At 46.6% G+C, this 22,693-nt stretch overlaps 1 protein-coding gene across 6 annotated transcripts; it reads right to left on the bottom strand.

Annotated features, from left to right (window-relative positions):
• Positions 1 to 3,556: 3,556 nt before the first annotated feature.
• Positions 3,557 to 22,477, bottom strand: cep170bb (centrosomal protein 170Bb). 6 transcript variants are annotated; one of them, XM_074615601.1, is made up of 20 exons: positions 22,187 to 22,476; positions 19,402 to 19,539; positions 18,922 to 19,011; positions 18,710 to 18,788; positions 18,508 to 18,566; positions 18,276 to 18,387; positions 17,680 to 17,787; positions 17,099 to 17,584; positions 15,211 to 16,352; positions 14,062 to 14,238; positions 13,770 to 13,887; positions 11,932 to 13,623; positions 10,973 to 11,228; positions 9,997 to 10,153; positions 8,386 to 8,427; positions 6,954 to 7,091; positions 5,644 to 5,732; positions 4,698 to 4,791; positions 4,547 to 4,598; positions 3,557 to 4,390 (listed from the first exon to the last, which is right to left on the bottom strand). In XM_074615601.1, the coding sequence occupies exons 2-20, from the start codon at positions 19,504 to 19,506 to the stop codon at positions 4,194 to 4,196; spliced, it is 5,193 nt and encodes a 1,730-aa protein (XP_074471702.1). In that variant the 5' UTR covers positions 19,507 to 19,539; positions 22,187 to 22,476; the 3' UTR covers positions 3,557 to 4,193. The 6 variants fall into 6 exon arrangements, with proteins under 6 accessions (XP_074471702.1, XP_074471703.1, XP_074471707.1 ...); XM_074615602.1 differs by having other exon boundaries at positions 10,973 to 11,216; XM_074615606.1 differs by lacking the exon at positions 14,062 to 14,238 and having other exon boundaries at positions 22,187 to 22,477.
• Between the last annotated feature and the right edge of the window lie 216 nt (positions 22,478 to 22,693).

Here is a 22,693-nt window from a genome sequence, read left to right as displayed (position 1 = left end):
CTTCAGTCTCATGCACTGTAACAGAAGGAAAACACCAATCACCTGTAGCAGCAGCAGCGGTTACATCATCACAGCAACGGCCAATCAGGCTAAGTGTTGTTGGGCAGATGATGAATCAATACATTCTCATTGGCTGCAGAGCACGAAAAAAACGCTGTCAAAATAAATAAAACCTCAAAGTATCTCAGCTGCACCCGATTCCACGAGGTGTTTGTCAAATGAAAAAGTGCACATTTGGTGAACTAGCCTCGAGCTACAGGAAACATGCACTTTACAAAATAAAACACTTTACAGCAACATGTCAGAGGAATCCTCCTGTCGGCTGTCTTCGTGTTTCAGAACGGATATCAGGAGAGCTAGGCTAGCAGTTTGCCTCCGCTTCCAGTCTTTGTGCTAAGCTAGGCTAACCGCGTCCTGGTTACGTGATGAAACTGATCTCTGAAACGGGACGAAGAAGAAGAAGAAGAAGACGAAGACGAAGACAGCCGACAGGAGGACTGATCTAAATGTTTCCTACTTACATCTGTACAGCTCTCTCCACATCGACGACACACACACACACACACGCACACACGCACGCACACTCAGTGACTTCATTACCTCCACCAGGGGATTTTTCCGGTTTCTCAGCAGGATTACGGTAAAACTTTGGGCCCCATCTTAATGAAACTTGGCTGAAAGGTGCAGCGAGGAAGAAGCCATTAGATCCAGAAGTTGTTTTACAGTAAAGGCCCTGACACACCCGGCCGACAGCGGGCTGGCGGTGAGCATTTCTTTGCGGTGGATCCTGCACCGTCGGCTCTAGTCTGCCCGTGTCTGAGGTTTTTCGGCCGATTCACATACTTGCCAACCCTCCCAATTTTCCCGGGAGACTTCCGTTTTTTCATCGCCCTCTCCCGTTTTCTCCCGGGGTCACAATTCTCCCGCATTTCTCCCCGATTTGTGGCAAATTTTCATATATTTTTTGTTCCTTTTCGTTATCTTAGCCTGTTTCTGGAACTGAACAGCGTTTACTGTTTAATCCCTACTGTTTCCACCCAGACGACAATAGAGCTACACAAAGAGAGCAGTCTATGCGCTCTATTTCCCCTCTAAAATAACACGTAAAATTACTACTTTATAATATTATGACTTTATTCTCGAAATCTCTGATTCATTTTTTTCTTATTCAATGTGGCCCTAATACTCCGTCGTAGTTTAGTGACCCCAGCATGCAGAAATGTTAAAATACACCATTTTAGAATCGGTAAAAATAACACATTTGTACTGCATTAAATAAACTACTTGGTTTTTGCCCCCAAACTGTATGGGAATTATCATAAAGTGGGCATGTCTGTAAGAGGGGAGACTGATGGGTAATACCCATATTGAACCCATTTTCATTCACATATCTTGAGGTCAGAGGTCAAGGGACCCCTTTGAAAATGGCCATGCCAGTTTTTCCTCGCCAAAATTTTACGTAACTTTGCAGCGTTATTTAGTGTCCTTCGTGCCAAGCTACTATGATATGGTTGGTACCAATGGATTCATTAGGTTTTTTATAGTTTCGTACGATGCCAGTATCTTTACTATAGCTTTAAAACTGAGCCCGCTACAACCTCCGTAAGACAGAATAGCCGGTGGGCTAGTGGATTTTCGCAAAACATATCACGATCCTTATGCGTATCGATATTTTCTTACACCTCTACTGGTAACTACGGGGTCTTTATCTCATAATTATACAATCTTTATCTGGTTAAAGGGACTATTTGTAACTTTCAGAAATGCTTCTTAACAGCGACACCTGTGGCCGTGAAATCAACGAAAGTCAGCGTCGGGCTCGCGCTTGCTCGCTCTAAATATACCTGAACGAGCATCGCTCAAAACAGTGAGGCGACACACGTCAGCTAAAACCACAATATCACTCTATATTTCAGCTGCTTGGCAGTAATGTTAGCTGACCAGACGAAGGTCTCTCCATGAATCACTGCTGATCCTAGTGTTGGCTTTTCCTGCCTAAGTGCAGGCTGAAGCAGCGGCGCTCTGCAGCGTGTCTCCCTTTTCTCTCCTCCTGCAGCCGGAGAGCAGAGGAGACACCGGCACCCGGTCGGTAACGAGAGGGTAACGTTACTAGCTAAGGAGCGCCGTCACTTCACAAGACACGGGAAACCTCTGTTGGTCTGGAGGAGCTGCAGCATTTTTTTTCTGCACAAACGTCCACTGTGCATTCACTAGATATTCTCAGAGTTAAACTAACTCTTCTGCAGTGTGGAGTGAGCGCGCGTTCACGTCTAGAGGTGGAGCGAGCTGAGAACGCGCGCGCTCTCTGAGCGAAGGCAGGCAGGCAGAGTTGGAGAGGCAGCGGCCACACGCGAACGCGCATATGTGAGCGCGCATGTGTGACGACCCGCTACATTTATGCGCGTACAAAGTTACAAATAGTCCCTTTAATATCAGTCATAATTACTTTTCTTTAGTGAATGATGTGTTTGCCCAGCAACGGTTTTATGACGTCTAAAATAAACCCAAAGCTCCTGATCATGTCAAACACAGCATCAGTATTTCTCGTTTCATTAACTGTGATTGAGGAAGGCGATGCGTTTAAGGACCAGCAGGAAATCTCAGACATTCAGCACTCAACAACATTCAGCGACAGCAAACCTGAAGCGCACGATCACAGCGAGATGGCAAAAGAACATTCAGTAAAATAGAACAATACATCTTGTTTGTTTGCTTCCTGTCAAAGAGAGACTTCTTAGATACAGACAGAAAAGACACAATCTATCATCTGTTCAAACGCAACAACAGATTATCAAAGCACAGAGTTGATCGATATACATCATCCACGTACTACTGCGGCGCGAGCAGCTGCTTCTTTTTGTAGCTTTCACTAAAGGTTGTTCAGCTTGTGCGAAGTAGAAGCAGTCCTACGGAGTTATATTACTTCAAAATGCATCAGTTCTGACGGACTGAATCGCTGGAGTCAGTTTCAGTGAATCCACACCGCCGGCACTTTCCTACAGCGGCGGAGAGTTACGACGCGTTTGAGTCCTGCAGCTAATCGGTGTCGTCTTTTATGGGCCAGTTCTCTGGAAGGATTGGATGTGTGTAAGGGGCCGACACATGCCGCGTCTAGTGGTGCCTTCAAATGGGATGGAAATGGGATTCCTTCAAGTGGAAAGTTTCTGAAAGCTCACAGTTCACGAGTTGTGACGTGTTTGTTGACGTTCTCAGAAATAACGGAAGCCATGGAAGTTAATTTTTTGGCGCACAATAAGTGAATATATTGTAATTTTAGGTATAATTCTTCGTAATTTTATAATATGTCTGAAGAAAATGTTGATATTCCCAACAGCCTTGTTAGCCTCTGTGGCTTCTAGACGCCGACAGTAACGTTAATATTGCGACTTAACCACTTGAACGCCAAGCATATCGTTTACACGACTTCCCATGTTGTAAACACGAACTCATGACTTTCATTTGAAGGCACCATTTTACAAATACATTGTTCTCAATGTGGACGCGCGGCAGGTGCACTCAAACGTGGGAGTGACGCTGTCATCGTGCGCAAGCGTTCCCAAGAACCTATTTTTTCAGCTTTTGGAACGCTGCAGCGTGCACCGCATGTCATGTGACGGGGAACAACCAATCACAGCTGGCAGATATCTTTTTTTTATTCCGTAAATATCAGTCTACGGTAAATATATGGAGGAGGAGTTCATCATTTTAGTCCAGGGCTACCAAGAGCTTTATGATCTGTCCCACGGACTATTTTATGGAGCAGTAAAGCTACTGTGAGGGATTTAATTGTGTTTTGTCAGTGAAGCTTCCTGCTAAATTACCACAACATCATCATCATCGTCATGGCAGCACGCAGGTTTTGGTTGCTTCATAACGGCAGGCGCGTCAGGAGCGGAACCTCCCAGCACCTCTGATAAAAGGATGAGAGCGGCACAGCTGGCGTTTTCCACGCGTGTTTTAGACGCGGCATGTGTACGGCCCATAAGCTGCCTGCTGATAAACCCTGTGCCAGCACCTCTTCTGAACATGCGTCCTCATGATTTTCTCGCCGTACTGAAGCTGATCTAGACGCTCCTGCCTCTCGTGCTACAGCCAGTAACCAGCTGAGACTGATTGCTGGACAGAGGCAGGGCCGCGTGGCTGCGGGCGGTGTGGATACAGAGTTACCATCCAGAGGTGCTACGTCGGCCCATTCAGGCCATGTAGTGAGCCCCGTCGGGTCCACGAGGTGGTCTTTTGGTGCTTGCGTTGGCGTTGGAGGCCGTGGGGGCGGCGCGGGGTTTGGCAGCGGGTTTCTTCTCCCTCAAGGATGGTCGCGTCTGGCCAACAGGCGTCGTCCCGAAGGCTGCAGTCTGGAGACCGCCGCCGGGCTCCACGATGGTGTTTATGACTACGGGGAGGTCAAAGGTTTGTAATCAATAACTGTCTTTATTTTATATGCAGAAAAAAGCTGAATTTAAATTTGTATTTTCTCTGTTCTGTTGCTGTCAGTGAAGACCTGCTGAAATAAAGTTATATATATCAGTAGAACCAGATGTGCGTGTACCTTCCAGCTGCCTCTGGACTCTCCTCAGCTCTTTCAAAATGGAGGTGATTTCCTGTAAATGTCAAACAGAAAACGAGATAAAGTTCCGGCTGCGCTCACTTCAGATCATCAGAGTGTTGTTTATAATTAATAAAGAGTTTAGCAGAAGAACCTTGTTGGAGGTTTTCAGGATGGGGACTTCATTCTCAGCGTTGATCTTGGCCTCGATCTCCTCCCAGACCTCCGCCTTGTTCTGGAACAAAACCCTGAGAACACACAAACAGAACCCCAACGTTTAGTTTCGTTTTATTTATTTATTAATTTATTTGACCGGGACAATGCATGTAGACATTGTTACACTTAATTAAAGTGCGACCGATGCAATGTATATAGAACTTCTAGCTGTAGCTAATTTGCAGTCCTTGTCCCTGATTAGGCTTTTAAGAAAAAAAAAAAATACAGAAAAAATAAAAGTATAAGAAAAAAAAAAATACAAAAAAAAATACAAAAAAATAAAATACAAAAAAAAAAAAAATACAGAAAAAAAAAATACAAGAAAAAATAAAATACAGAAAAACTTATAAAATACAAGAAAAAAATACCACCAAACACAAACTGATCCCCCAAAGAACTGGATACAGAAAAAAAAAAAAATACCAAAAAATAAAAGTATAAGAAAAAAAAATACAAGAAAAAAAAATACCCCAAAGAAAAAAATACAGAAAAAAAAATAAATATAGAAAAAAAAATACAAGAAAAAAAAAAATACAAAAAAAAAAAAATACAAGAAAAAATAAAAAAAAAGTATAAGAAAAAAAAATACAAAAAAATAAATAAATAAAAGTATAAGAAAAAAAAATACAAAAAAATAAATAAATAAATAAAAGTATAAGAAAAAAAATACAAGAAAAAAAAAAAATACAAAAAATAAAAGTATAAGAAAAAAAAAATACAAGAAAAAAAAAAAAATACAAAAATTACAAGAAAAAAATAAGAATACAAAAAAAATAAAAATACAGAAAAACATAAAAATACAAGAAAAAATACCACCAAACACAAACTGACCCCCTGAAGAACTGGATCTTATTCTGACAGTTTAGCATCAAGAGCTCCCTTACTTCATTTTCTGGGCCAGCTGCTCCGTGTTCTCCCGGATGGCCTGAGACAGCTGAGACACTGGATTCAGCATCAGGTTGTCCAGAATCACCTGAAAGAGTTCGTTCAGAGACGGAGAAGGAACCAGATGAAGTCCAACGTAAACGAGACATCAACACTGACATGAACAGCAGTTTACGATTTCCCAGCACACCAAAACTAACTGCAGCAGTCTCCTTTAGTTTGAAGTCAGGACATGTTCACACTGCAGACTTGCTCAGTGGCGCATGAAGACAAAATGGCTCAACTTCCGAGTGGAAAAATACCCGGATCTTCCGGCGATCTTCCGCATCTATTGGGTCCTCGGAGCAGGCGCAATAGCGCCCGCTCGGTCACATGGCTCGGTCGCGGGGCCACAGCCGTGACCTTGCTAACTCCGCCTCCCAGCCCTCGCTCCAGCCTCGGTCTGGGTCTCATTCACATGAACGGAGGAAGGGATCTGGATTTGGCTCCTAGTTCATTTTACAACTTTTAGGACCTAATGATTTATATAAGGACTATTACAGTGTTCATACTGAGGAGTTGATTCACCCTAAAAAAAAATATCTGAGTTACAGACGTCTCTTTTCCAATGTAAGTCTATGGGAAAAAGTCTTTTTGTGGCCCAATGGCATCACGTGACGGACACGGAAGTTGTAGTACCACCTTTTGGCCACTACGAAAGTTGGCATCAACGACCGGCGCTCTTCCTGGGGGCTTGAGTCTGTATGGGTCACGATGCTAACAAGGCAGAAACGTCTAAAAAACAAGAGGCGCCGGTGTATATGGACTTGCAGGTGGCGAGGAAGACGTGGAAAGTATGGCTTGTCCATTTTGCAGAGAGAATTGGAGGTAAGCTAGCTACGTTTTACTACATCTATTGTACATCGTTATCTTGCTAGCTACGCTCTGATTACTGTTAAAAAAAAGTAGAAATAAGGCGCTGACGTTGGGGAATCAGCTCGTGGCTCTCGACCAAAATTTCTGAGAAATTCATCCGGAGGAGTTAATCGGCCCGATGAAGCTGAAATTCGATACGACTCTTAATTGAGTCGTACGGCTCGAAATTCGGGCCAGAAACGGGCTAAAATTGTACGGCGTATGCCCAGCTTTAGGAAGTTAACTGGACATGTTCTGGGGTAATTTGTATTTGTAAAATTCTACTAATTAATAATCAATACATTGATCAGTTGACACAATAATCAGGCCTCCATACACATTGTCCTGATAAACTGACTGACTGTTCAGTCTGAGCTGCAGTGTGAACGTAGCCTCAGTGGGATTAGACAGTGACCTCTTCGCGGTTCCACGGACGGCGTTGCTTAGAACCGGTCTCCGGCTCATTCATGTTTGCGTCCAGGTCCGAGACGGCAGCAGAACCTGGAGGAACCTTCTGGTAGTTTAAACTGGCCTCGGGGATATGTTGGACCAGCTGGAAAGAGAGTAAAGGGAGTCTGGCTCCGGTGATCCAGCCACTGAATATTCGTTATTATCAAGCCAGCGAGCAGCCGGCCGGTGATGGCGGCGCTCTGTGAAACGCATGCACCAAGTCAACATGCAGCTGCGATGGTGGAGGGGGGCAACAGTGTAGGCAGTGAATTTTAGTACTGCTGGGATACAGCGTGTTAACAGCAACAGGTCACTACTACTGGTCACCGGCTACAGCTCCATGAACTGTCCCAAAACCAGTTTAACCAGTTCATTCATGGTGCAGGCCAATGGGAGTTCATGGGAAAACTACTGAGAGAGCACAGAATCAATGTGAGCAGGAATCAGTGTGAATATAACAATCTGGGAGCGAGCAGGGACAGACGCCACCGACACATTTAAGTTCAATGCAAATTAGGGCCGTCAAATAACGCAAATTCATTTTAACGCCACTAATTTCTTCAACGCATTAACACAATTTATAGGTTGTAGTGGGCTCAGTTTTAAAGCTAGAGTGAAGATACTGGCATCAGATGAAACTAGAACACCTAAAGAATCCATTGGTACCAACCATGTCATACTAGCTTGTTGAGAAAGAGGGTAAATAACGCTCCAAACTTACGCTAAATTTTGGAGAGGAAAAACTGGCATGGCCATTTTCAAAGGGGTCCCTTGACCTCTGACTTCAAGATATGTGAATGAAAATGGGTTCTATGGGTACCCACGAGTCTCCCCTTTACAGACATGCCATTTTTTTTGCATAAAGCAGCATATTTGCCCACTATGATGTTGATAAGAGTATTAAATACTTGACAAATCCTTTAAGGTACATTTTGAACAGATACAAAATGTGCAATTAATTGCGATTAAATATGCCAGCCCTAGTTTTTACATGACCATCGTTGCCAGAAATTTAAATGTTCAGACAAAGGCAATGAATAATAAAATAATTATAATAGCAAGTTTTATTTTGAAGCCTTTTGGGCGTTATCTGTCAGCGAAGGGCCTCCAAAACGTCATATTAAGGTGCCCCTGGTTACCAGACAGGTTGAGCAGAGTAGCGGGTTTCTTAAACTGGTTCACATGCTAGCAGACTGATTCCAGCTCGGGTCTGTTTTGTGCTAACTCAGTAGTTTCGTCATTAATAATCCGTCATACAGGTCGACTCAATCAAGACATGTTTTAAAAATAAGAAAATCAAAAGTGCTTCAGAACAATCCAACACTGGTGAGAGGGGGAGTGTTAGGATCAGTGATGGTGTGGGAGGCAGGAGGAAGTGATGAGTCAGAGTCAGACACCTGAGATGGTCGAATCCCATGGAAGTATGGATAAGATGGCCTCTGTGCAGCACAACAGAGAGATGAATCATGAGAATCCAAAGCAATGATGAAGCTCCCGTCAGTCATCCTGGAACGTCTGAATGTGTCATCACTGATCGAGATGACAGACAAACCTACTGTTTCTGACTGAAACTGGGAACACCGGCGGAACAGTTACTCGAACACCAACTAGCTGTGTTTGGTAACCTTGAGCCTTGCTGTCACAGGTCAGTTCAGACTGTTATAACCAAGGTTATCCACCTTATTCCGAGCCCCCATGATGCTTTGCGTGAATTTATGGGCGTAACTTCCGGCGCGTCGTGTCACTGAACCGGAACCGGAGTTTTCCATGGTAACGGTACGCAAATCCTCTCTCCTAGAGCGATGTGTTAGTATAGTAAAACATTTGTGTTACACCTCAAACAGGGTAATGTGATCATATCTCTGATCACATTAGCCGTGAAAAGCGCAACAAGTACCACGGCTCCGCATGGACATTTTAGAAAATGCAAATTTAACGTTAGTTAAAGGGACTTTTTGTACGAATCAGAAATGCTTGTTAGCAGCGACACCTGTGGCCGTTAAGTCAACGAAAGTCAGTGTCCCGTTGCTTGCGCTTGTTCTCGTTCTACATAGACATGAACGAGCATCGCTCAAAACAGTGAGACGACACACGTCAGCTAAAAGCACAATATCACTCTATATTCAGCTGCTTGGCAGTAATGTTATCTGACCAGACGAAGGTCTCTCCATGAATCAATGCTGATACTAGTGTTGGCTTTTCCTGCCTCAGCCTCCCGACCGCGGCCGGAGGGAACAGGGGAGACACCGGAGTTTTGGTCGGAGACGATAACGTTTCTCACTGCGGAGCCCCGTCACTTCACAGGACACGGGAAACCTCTGTTGGTCTGGAGGAGCTGCAGCAGTTATTTCTGCACAAACGTCCACTGTACATTCACTAGATATTCTCAGAGCTACTAACGCTTCTGCAGTGTGGAGTGAGCAGCATGCACGTGAGGTGGAGCGAAGGAGCGAGAACGAGCGCGGTGTGTGAGTGAAGGCAAACAGGCAGAGGAGCAGAGGAGCAGAGTACAGCAGAGACTCCGGTCCTGGAGACCAAAGCTACGGTCTCCTCCGCGTCCTCCGACCGCGGCCAACACTGTTTAACAGACGGGCTTCACTAGGTAGAACTTTGCGGTTTTGGTGCTTCCGTGTAGTTTGTGTTGGAGTCTGAGTCTGAACAGCGTAGCCACACGCGAGCGCGCATGGGACACCGACCTGCAATGATTTATACATGTAAGAAGTTACTAACAGTCCCTTTAACATTAGTTAAATATCTGTTAAAATAATAAAGTAGGATTTGCTAAATTGAAGGCAAATTACCTTTCAAAAGCCACTATGGTTATCCGTTAGCCTGTGGGACTAACTACTGCTACTTCCGCTACCTCACCGGAGGTTACGCCCATAATCATTTCTACAGTAACGCCCCCACAGAGAATAAGATGGATAGATCTGGTGTGTTCCCAGTTGTAGAAGCTGTGGTATGCGTGGTGTGTGTGTGGGGGATGTGATGTTTGCAGCGTTGCCCACCTCCTCCCTGGCAGACATGGTGGAGGCCGGTGTGTTGGGCAGCGAGGTCGGCGAGGTGACGGTGCCCACGCCGGAGCTCGGCGAGTCTCCGTCCCCAGCGACATCGTGGATTTCCTTCGCCAGGATGGCCAGATCTTTGGCCAGGTCCTGACTGAGCCTGCATGGGAAACACAAACAAAATGTTACCATGAAGGTTTAACCCTCTGAGACCCACAATAGACCCGTTTTAGTCTTTGTTAGGGGGATACAGGGGGTCTTTAGGGAGAGATAGCAGGTCAACAGTAGATGTCACATAGAAGTGGTGTACATCATCTGAAAGCTGGAACCTGAAGATTCATTTGAGATGCAGCTCAGCACTGTGTGTCAAGTTATTCTAGTCATAAATCTGTAATAAACACAAATTAATTATTTAAAATTAATTGTAAAAGTGTAAAAGGGTTTAAAACATTATGATGGAAATATCAAATGTAAAATGTAGCCCAACTTTGGAGCATTATTCAGCCTCCTTCCCAATAAGCTACCATGACATGGTTGGTAACAATGGATTCCATAGGTTTTTCTAGTTTCATATATCTGTATCTTCACTCTATCTTTAAAATTGGGTTAAAGAAAGACCAACCGATTGGACAGATCAGCATACTTGCCAACCTTGAGACCTCAAAAATAGGGAGGATTTCAAAACCAAAGCGTCTGTGATGCTGTAATGTTCGGTGAGTGTCACCACGGGTGTCACGAGCAGCTCTCCTCCGTTGGGAAATGATATTATGTGTAGCTCTATTGTCGTCTGGGTGGACACAGTAGGGATTATACACACTGTACAGCGCCAGAAACAGGTTGAGATAACGAAAAGGAAAAAAAAATGCCATAAATGTGGGACAATTGTGACCCCAGGAGGAAACCGGGAGAATTGGCAAGGATGCAGATCAGAGTTTAGTTACTCTTTGAACTGAAGGTAAGGTTTTTTTTTTTTTTTTACTTGGCGATCTCTGCGCTGTGCGTGGACCAGTTCTGGTAGGGGTCGACCTCGCTCTGGTCCTCGTCCTCCTCCGTCTCCAGGGAGACGGACTTGGATCGGGTGGCGGCCGTCCGGTGGCGTGGCGTCTGGTGGGAGGAAGTGGAGGGATGGGAGGAGCGTTTGGATTTGGGATTCCCGGCACCCATGTCGTATTCTTCCTCAGAGGACGAGGAGAAGTCGGAGCCCTTCTGTCTGCGACGGGAACCTGGAAAAGAGACTGTGGATTATATGATGCATCTACAGCTGCTGTTTAAATCACCAGGACAAACAATGAAACACAGATGAAATCATCCAACCATGACGGCAGCTGAAGTTGATCTTTGTGGAACTTTTTGGATCAATTCACTTTTGTATTTTTTATGAATTATTGTTTCTGAATGTGATAAAACTCTGACGTCACAGCTCTGGATCGAGGCGTCGCCATGGAAACGACTGCCGAGGCTCATGATTGTTCTGAGCACCGACAGAGAATCCATAACGTCATAATATTTTACAGCCAGGATCTGGGTTTCATGACAACATGACAGAGAACGGTGGAGACTGATGCTGTGGAGCTTTGTTTCCATGGTAACAGCAGCGGGCTCGGCGACAGTAACTCACCAGGGACCTGATGTGAACCACAAGGATAGTAAAAGGGCAGACATTCACCGACAGAATACTAAAACAACAGCATGGTTTACTGAAATGTTTATCTGGTCAGATTGTCTTGTTGAGATCCAGATTTAAATAATAAATAATGTATTTTGTTGGACTAAGTTCCATTTTTCCTCATCCTAGATCATCAAGGATGACATGGGACAGATGTTGAGGGTCAAATCCTCGATAAGAATCCCACAATAAGACAACTAGGTAACCACATATTGAAAATATACCGTATGACAAGATTTACATTTCAACTTTTAAATCGAGCCAGGACTCACCGGCGCTGGGGTACTTGGCTCCGCTGGACCGGGTACGGGTCGGCGGCTGCTTCCCCAGAGCTCCACCCCCTTTGCTAGCTGCCTGGCGGGCGTCGCCCACCGACGTCTTCCTGGTGGTGACGGAGGACTCAGAGTTCCGATTAGAGAAACCGGAGCGGCCCGTGGAGGACGTCTCGTTGTCACTGGGAGTCGTGAAGGAGCCGGTTCTCTTCCTGGGCATCGCTAAGATGTCCAGCCTGGACAGCTTCTTCGCCTCGGCAGACGCTTTGGACGGCGCAGGGATGTGGTCAGAGTTCTGGGAGCCCCGGTCCGTCTCAGCACCTTCATTATCCGAGGCCTCACCTAGGCGCGCTCGGCGGAGCATGGATGCCCGGGTTGGCCGCGGTGCTGACAGGCTGTTGGACCGTGTCAGAACCTGCTGAGCTGCCGTCTTGGCCGTCTTTCCGTTGTCTTCTTTCTGGAGGGGGGCGATGAGTTTCTTGCTACGGCTGGACGGACGGGAAACTTCATGGTCAGACGATGTTGTTTCGGTCCAGTGTGGACCAGAACCCTGCTGGCCCTCTGACAGATCCAGAGATCCGCGGTTGCCCGCACTGCGGCGCATCTGGAAGCGCTTCGCTGCCTCTGCCTTGCTCGACGTATCTGTAGTCGTCTGGTTTCGGCGTTTCTCGGTAAGCCGTTCGCGGGCAGAGAGTTGCCGTCCCTTCTGTTGGATGGACGGGTTGGAAGAGGACTTCTCCTTTTGGAGGCCGCTGATGACACCACGTTTTTTAGAAATAGAGCTGACTGGAGCGTTCTTGCTGCTCACCTGGCTCACGGTGCTCGCTGTGTCCACGTCTGACTCGCCAGAAAGGGAGTCGTCCATGTGGGTGGAGGAGCCTCCTTTCTTTGAGCTACGACCGGAGCCGGACGAGGGGAACTTGGAGTCCAGAGAGGACAGAGTTCCCTCGGTCTCCTGAAAGTTCTCCCTCCTCTGCTCCATGTCTCTGATGGACGGGTGGCTGGAGATGTGGGGAAGCTTCTTCATCTGGACCGTGTTGCTGGGCTGGTCTTTGGTGAAGCTCTCCTGCCGGACGATGGCTGACATGCAGCTGTCTTTAGTGGGGACAGAATCCTTGTCCTGCATTTGGAGGTCTGGAGCAGAGCTGTTGGGTTTGACGCCTGTCCTCCTGGGTTCATGTCCACTCAGGTGTCGAATCAGGACGGTGGTAGGGGGGGGTTTTGCAGGAGGGTCACGTGTCCTCTCAGACTGTACCGGGCTCCGGGCCCGGTCAGGTTTGACTGGACTTTCTTCAGAACCGATGTAGAAGGAGGTGGATTTGGTGGAAGGAGACACTTTCTCCGGACCCTTGAACTGAGGACCAGCGGCCCCTGGAGACAAAGAACCCGTCCTGGCCTGATTCTTCTTTGTTTTCTCCAGAACAGGTACGTCATCTGAGCGGCTGGCGTCACTCAGGCTGTCCGGGTCCACGTCGTCCTGAACGGACAGGCGCTGGGTGGAGTCCTGTGGGCCCCGAGGAGGTTCCGGGCCTTGGTAAGGTTCATGGCGAATCAGGATACTCGGGGGAGCACTATCCAGCTTCTCTGGAGGCACCTGGGGCAGCAGCCTTCTTGTCCTGGAGCTGTGGCTGGACTCCGTCTCAGAGGTGTCGTAGCTGTAATTTCCCATCGACCGGCTCAGGAGGCGCAAATCTACAAGAACAATTCAAATCCGTTTTTCATATATACTTCATTTGTATTATATTTTCCAAAATAGAAATTTCAAGGCCCAAAACACAAGATCATAGGAGTCCACATGAGCTGCTTTCTAAACTGCACAGATAGAAATTCAATAGCACCTTCCAAACATTCCCCTTGAGGCGGAGTGGAACCGGGTTCAGCGTAGCTGTCTGCAAGACTGGCCCAACGGGAAACCCATTTGGGTCCTTCCAGACCTGCTGCCTGAGCAGACGGTACCTAGACAACAAAACAACATGAGGAACGACATTACCAGACGAGGGGACCAAAGAGTCCAACGAGTCAAATATGTAACAGGGAATAACAACACTAGTCTGCATGCAGTGGGACCAGAACATGCTACACAGGTGTGTTTCCAGGGTCTGGTTCAGTTTTCCGGTGTTTTTTTTTTACCTGTATGGGGCCGGTTGGGGGGCCGCTGATAGCAGCTGGGATAAAGCCATGCAACGGGTCCACAGTGCTACCATCGCTAGGCAGGTTAGCTTGCTCATCCTTGCCATCATTTATTACAGGTCTATACACTCCTGTGTTCACACCACTGTACTCTGGAGAGTCGAGGACACCAAACACCTGTCAGAGCACAGGGCATGCATGAGGAGGGGGGGCAGGATCACGGCAACAGGAAGGAGCAAGAAGGACAAGAGGTTTCATGCATCCCTGAAGCGATTTAAAACACACAAACCTCACATGAAAGTAGTTCTAGCTCTCAGATATACCGAAAAACTTCAATCAAAAGCTGAGCCCCAATTAGACGGCGGGTCACTTTTACTTGCCGGGTGTGGCGACACGTTTTGACAAATAAACGCCGGGTAACTTTTGTCAATATGGACATGCTATACATCATTAGATTGGTTAGATTCTCCACAATCCAATTGTCCAGTTCATTTTACAGAAACCATGTTAGTTGCGTGCCTCCCTTTGTGTTGTTTGACCGCAGTGAACATTTTGTTTTTGAAAGGCTAAACGCCAACAAATATGGATTGAAGCAGCACCCGATTCGACTGATACCAGGCCATTAAATAGGCGTTATCAGTCGCTATAAGCACCATAGATGTGGGTCAATAGGGGCCTACTACGTTGTAAAAGTGAAAGTGAAACTCAAAGCAACACGTTCTAACACGTAAAACTGAATAAAACGTCCCGTTTTGAACACAAACAAAAAAAAACAGTTAAGTTTAGGGAAGAAAATCATGTTTTGGGTTAAAATAACTACAAACATAGAGACAAATACATATTGTTGGTTTCACACGGGATGCAAACTCCGGCCTCTTCTTCTGCTCACTATTAACCTTGCTTCTGCTCCTGTCATAATTACTACGGTCGCTAGAGGTCGCTGTTGTGTTCTTTTATACCTTCTCTCTGTGATCTACCATGTGAATAGATGATACGACTATACTCACTTCTGTGTTCTCTCTGTCTCAGTACAAAGCAACCTAAAGATTCTCTCTACCACCGCTGCTAACAACCAAAAGGAAGTTTTTACATCAGCAGTTTGAATCTGCGGAGGGTCACAAGCTAACAGACCTCTCAATGTGAGTTCACCTGATCAATCATGTTGCGAGCCTCCTCCACCTCTTTGTCCTGTGACTCCGTCTCAATGGTGTAGGTCCCGGCGTCACTCAGGCTGTCGTCCTCCTCGTTCCTCATCACCCTCTGGGAAGCTTTGGGGTCTCCTGCACGGACGCCCAGGGGCAGCATGGGGGACATGGGCGGCCCGGAGGAGTGGACCGGAGAGGCGGTCTGGACAGCAGCCTTGGTGGGGATTGAGGCCTTTGACATTGGTGGAGGCTGTAAGAGGGGCATGGGGGGCATGAGGGGCATGGCGGTCATGGGGGGCATGGGGGTCATGGGGGGCATGGGGTAGGGGACTGGGGAAGGAGCTGGAGGTTCTTGGGGGGAGGGAATTCTTGCGTGATGAGGCGACACCATAACCGGCGGTGCAGACATCGGCGGAGGGGAAATCTTGTCCCTCGTTGGGGAAGAATCCCGTTGACCAGAATCCTTCAGGAATTCAGCGGCGAACTCCTGGGCGAGCTTGGACTTCTTCCCGACACTGCCGAAGGGTCTGATGGCGATACCCGAGGAGGATCGAGAGGAGGAACCAGAGGAGGCCACCTCCCCCTCCGTCTTCTCCCTCTTCAGAGAGCTCGACCTCTGGGGGCCGCCGTGGCCTTGACCCTTCAGGGGAACCGTCACCTGCTGGGTGGGGGCAATGTGGCCGTGCACAGACGCCGGCCGCTCGCCGCCTTTCCGCCGCTCCAGCTTGGCCTTCAGAGCGGAGTACGAGTCGGCGTGGGCGGGGTTGTGCGTGAAGGACTGCGAGCGCTTTTTGCGCGGGTTGTCGTCAAAGAACTCGATGATGAAGGCCTGCTGGGTGAGGTGCTCGGGGGGCCCCTGCTTGGGCGCTTCTGTGGTGGGAGACTGAGCCTGAGGGGGACTCTGGGACAGGGGCCGCTCAGGGGCCACAGGTGAGGCCGGGGCGGGTCCGGGTGGAGAGTACTGCGGTGGCTGGTGGAGCATCTGTGGTGGAGCAGGCGGCTGGCAGGGGACGGACGGACCTGATTGAACCGTCTGCTGCGACGCCTCGGACTGCTCTGATTGGATGGAGTGGTGAGATTTACTCCTTCCTCCGTTGAGAACCGGGTCCTCTGAGTCACTCTGGGTTCCATCTTCATGATGGTGACCTGACAACAAGAAAACATCAAACCTGCATTAATCAATGTGTCTGATTTGAACATCAGGAGTCCCTGTGGAGTTAAGCTGTGTTCACACCAAAGAGCGAAGGGAGTTTTCGCCTCGTTATACTCGCGCAAGTTTGACCGCCGGAGAGGAGAAGCAGCTTGTCTCCATAGATACCAACAACTTTTCTTTCCTCCATCAACCATGGAAGAAATAACCACTGTTACTGCTCTGTACATGTTGTGGAAGTCCCAGATGTGTCAGAAAACCAAACGCCGTCGTGTCTGGGTTCATAACATCACCCGGCGGCGAGCTGTATTCCCATACAGCGCCACTGCACTGACTGTATCTAGCAAGCAACACGTCGCTACTGAAGTATGAACCCAAAATAAACAGATTGTGCTGTGATTTAATTGCAATAAACGGATCAAAATGATGCCGAAATAACTACACAATGATGTTGATTTGTAAAAAGTCTGAATTCATGCTTTGTCAGGTCTGTTACCATGACGACAAGCAAAGAACTTTTAAAATGCTTGTTTTCTGAATGGAGTTTGGTTGGATCAGTACCAGGCTATGCAGCTGCTCCATCAACACTCAACATAAAGTCATCTAGGCATAAATACGGCAGCGACGTTGTTGTTTCTACCACAGACGGTCAGAGGTTTCTACACAGAGTTTGGTCCGCGGGAAAAGTTCACTTCCCTCTTGGTGTGAACGCACCGTTATAGACACCTGGTAAGACTCTGACCTTTGAGGGTCTTGATATTTATGGCGAGGTCACTCTTGGTGCTGTAAACATCATCACATGTTGGACGTCTCATCATCATGGTGACATCACTGTGGACCAGCCAATCAGCCACCTTGCTCTCCGCTGACATCACGTCTAAGGGCGTGGCTGTCGGGATGACGGTCCTGCGGTGCGGAGCGTGCTGCTTCCTCTGGCGGGTGGAGAACTTAGTGACGTGGTCTTTGATCTTGATCTTGCCGGGCATGCAGTCGTCAAACTCGATGGTGAAGGAGGCGTGGCTCTGAACGACAGGCGGGGTCGGGGTGGGGGGCGACGGTGGGGCCGGGGGCGTGTCCGTGTCCTTGGTGGGGATCTCCTGAAGCTCCGCCCCCAAGGTTTTGGGGGGCTGGAAGTCCTTGGTGGGGATCTCGAAGTAGCTCGGCTCGCGGTGGTACGGAGGGAAGGCGGTCTTTGGTTGGGAGTCTGACAACAAGTCCTTCTGGACTTCTGACAGAAACAAACATATATAATATATATATTATATAATATATATACTATATTAAATAATATAGCATAGATTAGATGATAAAGTGTTGTTTTACCTGCATGAGGTTCATCGCCGCTATGAACTTTACTCCCATAATCCTCCTCTCCCCACCAAGATGGCTGACCGTACAGAGGAGTGGGCCGACACCCCGGAGCCTCTGCAACTAACACACACACACACACACACACACACACACACACACACACACACACACACACACACACACACACACACACACACACACACACACGGTTTTGACACATTATGAATATTAAATAAAAAATAAAATATATCTTGTATATATTTTATATAAATAAAATATATATAAATGTATTTTTACAACATATACATATATATATATATATATATATATATATATAAATGTAATTATAAACTAAAAATATTATATATATATTTAAATATTATATAATAATAATAAATATATTATATATATTAAAAATGTGATTATTTTAATTAATTCCAACAGAATAATGATTGATTAGTGGATCCAGTAGCTGACCTCTGATTGGACAGAGAGAAGGATAGTCCAACATAAAGGAAGCTATCGTAACTTATTAGCTGTGAGTCACCATTCAGTTTGTTTTGTTTTGTAATATTATTTGTAGTAATATTCACAGTATTATGACGTACCTTGTGTAGTTTTTGTACCGGGTGTTTTGTCGGCTCTCGTTCGGTCCTCCAGCTCCGTCTTCTTCTCTGAAGCCTTCAGACTGATCTGCAGTTGACTGCTGTACTTCTCATGCTGAAACAACAGGAGGCGCCAATCACACCTGCTCACACCTGCTCACACCTGCTCACTGATCTGATCAGGTAAACAGTAGATCAATAACCTAATCCTGAACATTGACACACAGACACTGACCTTCAGAGCCTCCTCTGGGACTTTGTGTTGACTTTTCTCCAAAATGTAGACGTGAGAATGTGAAGAGGAGGTTAAGAAACATAGTGACATCATTAAACACATCACACACACACACACACACACACACACACACACACACACACACACACACACACACACACACACACACACACACACACTGATGATGTCATCTGAAGGATATCGTATCCGAAGCGGATGATGTCGGACAGTTTGAGGGTGATGTAGGTCTGATCAGGAATCCTCAGGTCGTTCACAAACGTCTGCATCAAACAACACAAAATACATTCAGTGTAAGTAAATGTCAGACGTCGGACTGTTCTTGAACGCACCAACTTTTCTTTCTGGATGCTGATTGGTTCATGTCTGTGATGTCACAGTAACTTCCTGTCTCACCCCATTCAGGCTGCCCAGGTCTTTCACCAGGTGTTCGTCAGTCGTCAGGTTGTAGTTGATGACGGCGTGTTGCTTATCGACACTGCGAGACTGTCGGAGAGGAAAAGGGACGACATTCACACCTTTAAATCTAGACCAGCGGTCAGCACAACGAACCAGATGAGACGACATTCACACCTTTAAATCTAGACCAGCGGTCAGCACAACGAACCAGATGAGACGACATTCACACCTTTAAATCTAGACCAGCGGTCAGCACAACGAACCAGATGAGACAACATTCACACCTTTAAATCTAGACCAGTAGTCAGCACAACGAACCAGATGAGACGACATTCACACCTTTATATTAACATTTATAAACCCTTTTCTGATCATTCATACCAAAAATACTTTCTTATTTAATCAGATCAGACCTGGTATCAATCGTTTGAGCGATCAGGTGATCGTTGTGAATGATCACCTGGTCCAGAGTCTCACCTGCAGCATGAGCTCACAGTCCTCTCGGCCCACAAAGATCATCTCTTTGGGGAGGCGGTGTCGAGTCCCCGAGCTGCTCACCAGGAACCATGATGTCACACTCATCTTCACAGGCCTGCTGGGAAACCCCAGAGCATCCTGGGAAACGGAGGAGAGACAGGTGAGAGATGTGGAACCAGCTCTGAGGCACAATTACACTCTCTGTTTTTAAATCTAACCTTAAAACTCACCTGTTCCTTTTTAGCTTTCCCCCGAGGGTTTTATAATTACTATGATTTTATAGTATTTTTAGTTGATTTTAATTATTTTTACTCGACCTATTTTGACGCTTTTAATCGTATGTTTCTTGTGTAAATTGTCTTAACCTTGAATTATGATTGTTTTGCCCTTGTTGTGAAGCACCTTGTGATTTTCGCTGATGAATTAAATTCATTATTATTATTATTATTATTATTATTATTATTACATGTATAACGTTTGTTTCATCTGTTTTAAAATGATCTTTCGTTGCAGCTCTGGTATCCACGGCAACATGTGTCTCACATTTAGAATTAAAGTAATGATCAGATAAATGCATTTATTTGAAAATAAGCTGAACTGAGTCAAACCAGGTCAAGTTCAACTCAAGTTCGGCTCTTTGGCCGTCGCCATCCTGGTTTTTGGCCTTCGCCATCTTGGGTTGCGTTCGAAAAGTCAAAAAATAACGTCCTAACGTCTTTTGCTAACCACTTCTCCTTGACCTTGATGGAAAACGTCATGAGGTCAAGGAAAGATGTAAAGGAGAATTCATGAGGACTTTGGTAAAGACAACCTCGGTGTTCAGAGAAGCCGACTGCACTTTCACTAGGCTCCGTCTTTATGATGCGACGGCGGCGGACGCTAGTGACGCGGGTCTGCTGTGGTGAAACTACAATGTTCTGAAGATGGACTACAAAAGCTGCTGCTTCCCCCCCGTACGTTCTTAAAATAGCTCTTTCAGCGTGAGCATATGAAAATAATATGCAAGATAAGCATATAGTTTGTTTTCATGAACGGCTGAATGGTGCGTCGCATTAAATGCTGCGGCCGCAAGGAATTGTGGGATGTTATTCTCTCTTTTCCTTTGGTAAAGGATGCTCCAGTGTGTCCTCTGCTGAAGGAGATAGTAAAGGAAGCATTGAAGCTCCTTTCCTTTGGTAAAGGATGCTCCAGTGTGTCCTCTGCTAAAGGAGATAGTAAAGGAAGCATTGAAGCTCCTTTCCTTTGGTAAAGGATGCTCCAGTGTGTCCTCTGCTAAAGGAGATAGTAAAGGAAGCATTGAAGCTCCTTTCCTTTGGTAAAGGATGCTCCAGTGTGTCCTGTGCTAAAGGAGATAGTAAAGGAAGCATTGAAGCTCCTTTCCTTTGGTAAAGGATGCTCCAGTGTGTCCTCTGCTGAAGGAGATAGTAAAGGAAGCATTGAAGCTCCTTTCCTTTGGTAAAGGATGCTCCAGTGTGTCCTCTGCTGAAGGAGATAGTAAAGGAAGCATTGAAGCTCCTTTCCTTTGGTAAAGGATGCTCCAGTGTGTCCTCTGCTAAAGGAGATAGTAAAGGAAGCATTGAAGCTCCTTTCCTTTGGTAAAGGATGCTCCAGTGTGTCCTCTGCTGAAGGAGATAGTAAAGGAAGCATTGAAGCTCCTTTCCTTAGCATTTGGTGAATTGGAACAGCTCTTATCACGGCTGCTACTGAGGTACTTCCAGGTCATTTCACTCCGTTAGGAACCTTCCTCAGCAAAAAGGACTATTCGAACACAACCCTGGTATTTGGCTGTCACCATCTTGCTTTTTGGTTGTTGCCTTCGTTGTTTTTTGTTCGTCGCCAACTTGCTTTTTGGTCATCCCCTTCATGGTTCTTGGCCGTCGTGTTTTTTGTCCGTCTTCATTTTGGTTTTTGGCCAGCGCCATCTTGCTTTATGGTCGTTGCCATCTTGGTTATTGGCCAGCGCCATCTTGCTTTATGGTCGTCGCCATCTTGGTTTTTGGCCAGCGCCATCTTGCTTTATGGTCGTTGCCATCTTGGTTTTTGGCCAGCGCCATCTTGCTTTATGGTCATCGCCTTCGTGGTTTTTGTCCGTCGCCATGATGGTTTTTGGCTGGCGCCATCTTTGTTTTTTGGCCGACGCCATCTTGTATGTATACTATATGTATATACATATACATACATATATATATACATATATACACATATATCGTATGTATGCATATGTATATATACATATATACAATATGTATTTATGTGTATTTGTATATGTGCATTCATATACACACACACATATACTGTATATGTGTGTGTGTATATAACATTTAGCATCACATGACCTGACAGGTGTCCTTGGAGCAGGTAAACCTGTTCACCCCTGTGACATCATCATCACCATCACCATCATCATTATGACCATCTCACCTGAACCGAGCCACACCCGGTATAACAAACACACACACACACACACACACACACACACACACACGCGCCCTCTGGATGCTGGATGAGCCGGAGCGGTTCATCAGAAAACACCCCGCCGGGCCTCAGCGCTTCATCCGCGGCTGCAGGCCGGACAGGAGGAGCCGCTCCGCTCCGGTTTGGCCTGCAGCCGCGGAGAGGAACCGGGTACCGGAGGACAGATACAGACAGACAGGAGGACAGACAGAGCAGATAACCGGAGACAGAGACAGATAACTGGACAGACAGGTCGGTCGGTCCCCTCCTCTCCTCTCCTCCTCTCTCCTCCTCTCTCCTCCTCTCCTCCTTCTCCTGCAGCAGCTCTTACCTCCTCTGCCGCTCCAGATGCTGCCGCCGCTCCGCCGCTTCTCTCCGCAGATTAGAACCCGTTCTGACGCGCTGCGAGGCGGACTGAGCATCAGAGGCGTCCCGGAGCCGGTACCGGTACCAGGGACAGGGACACGGACCGGGGCCGGTACCAGGTACAGGTAGCGGATCAGACTGAACCAAACGGACTGACGGTCGGTGATGCTGTTATGGCATCTTCTGTCTCTGTCTCTCCTCCTGACGCACCAGCTGCAACCCGCTGCGTCAACACGCACCGCGGCACCGACACACACCGGAAACCTTCACAATAAAAGCCTCTGGATGAAACTCTAAGAAGGGAGACTGATTCCAGATCTGAGTCACTGCAGTCTGAATATCATTTATACTATTTATTATTGATCAGCCTCGGGTCAGAACAAGTGTTCTTACAGGTGAGGTGTTTCTACTTCCTGTTTGACAGGAGATCAATGAGGTGATCAGTTACATCTGAACAAATATTCAACACTAA

This window comes from Sebastes fasciatus, chromosome 18 (assembly GCF_043250625.1).
Source record: "Sebastes fasciatus isolate fSebFas1 chromosome 18, fSebFas1.pri, whole genome shotgun sequence".
Classification (NCBI taxonomy): domain Eukaryota; kingdom Metazoa; phylum Chordata; class Actinopteri; order Perciformes; family Sebastidae; genus Sebastes; species Sebastes fasciatus.
Note: the sequence above shows the minus strand (reverse complement) of the source record. Positions and strands in the feature narration are given on the sequence as shown.

Excerpts from the sequence above, each read along its gene's own strand:
- cep170bb (XM_074615601.1), bottom strand. The coding sequence starts at position 19,506 with ATGAGTGTGACATCATGGTTCCTGGTGAGCAGCTCGGGGACTCGACAC. Across the intron at positions 17,788-18,275 it reads CGGTACAAAAACTACACAAG|TTGCAGAGGCTCCGGGGTGT; the intron begins GTACGTCATAAT and ends TGTGTGTGTTAG. Across the intron at positions 17,585-17,679 it reads CGGCGATGAACCTCATGCAG|AAGTCCAGAAGGACTTGTTG; the intron begins GTAAAACAACAC and ends TGTTTCTGTCAG.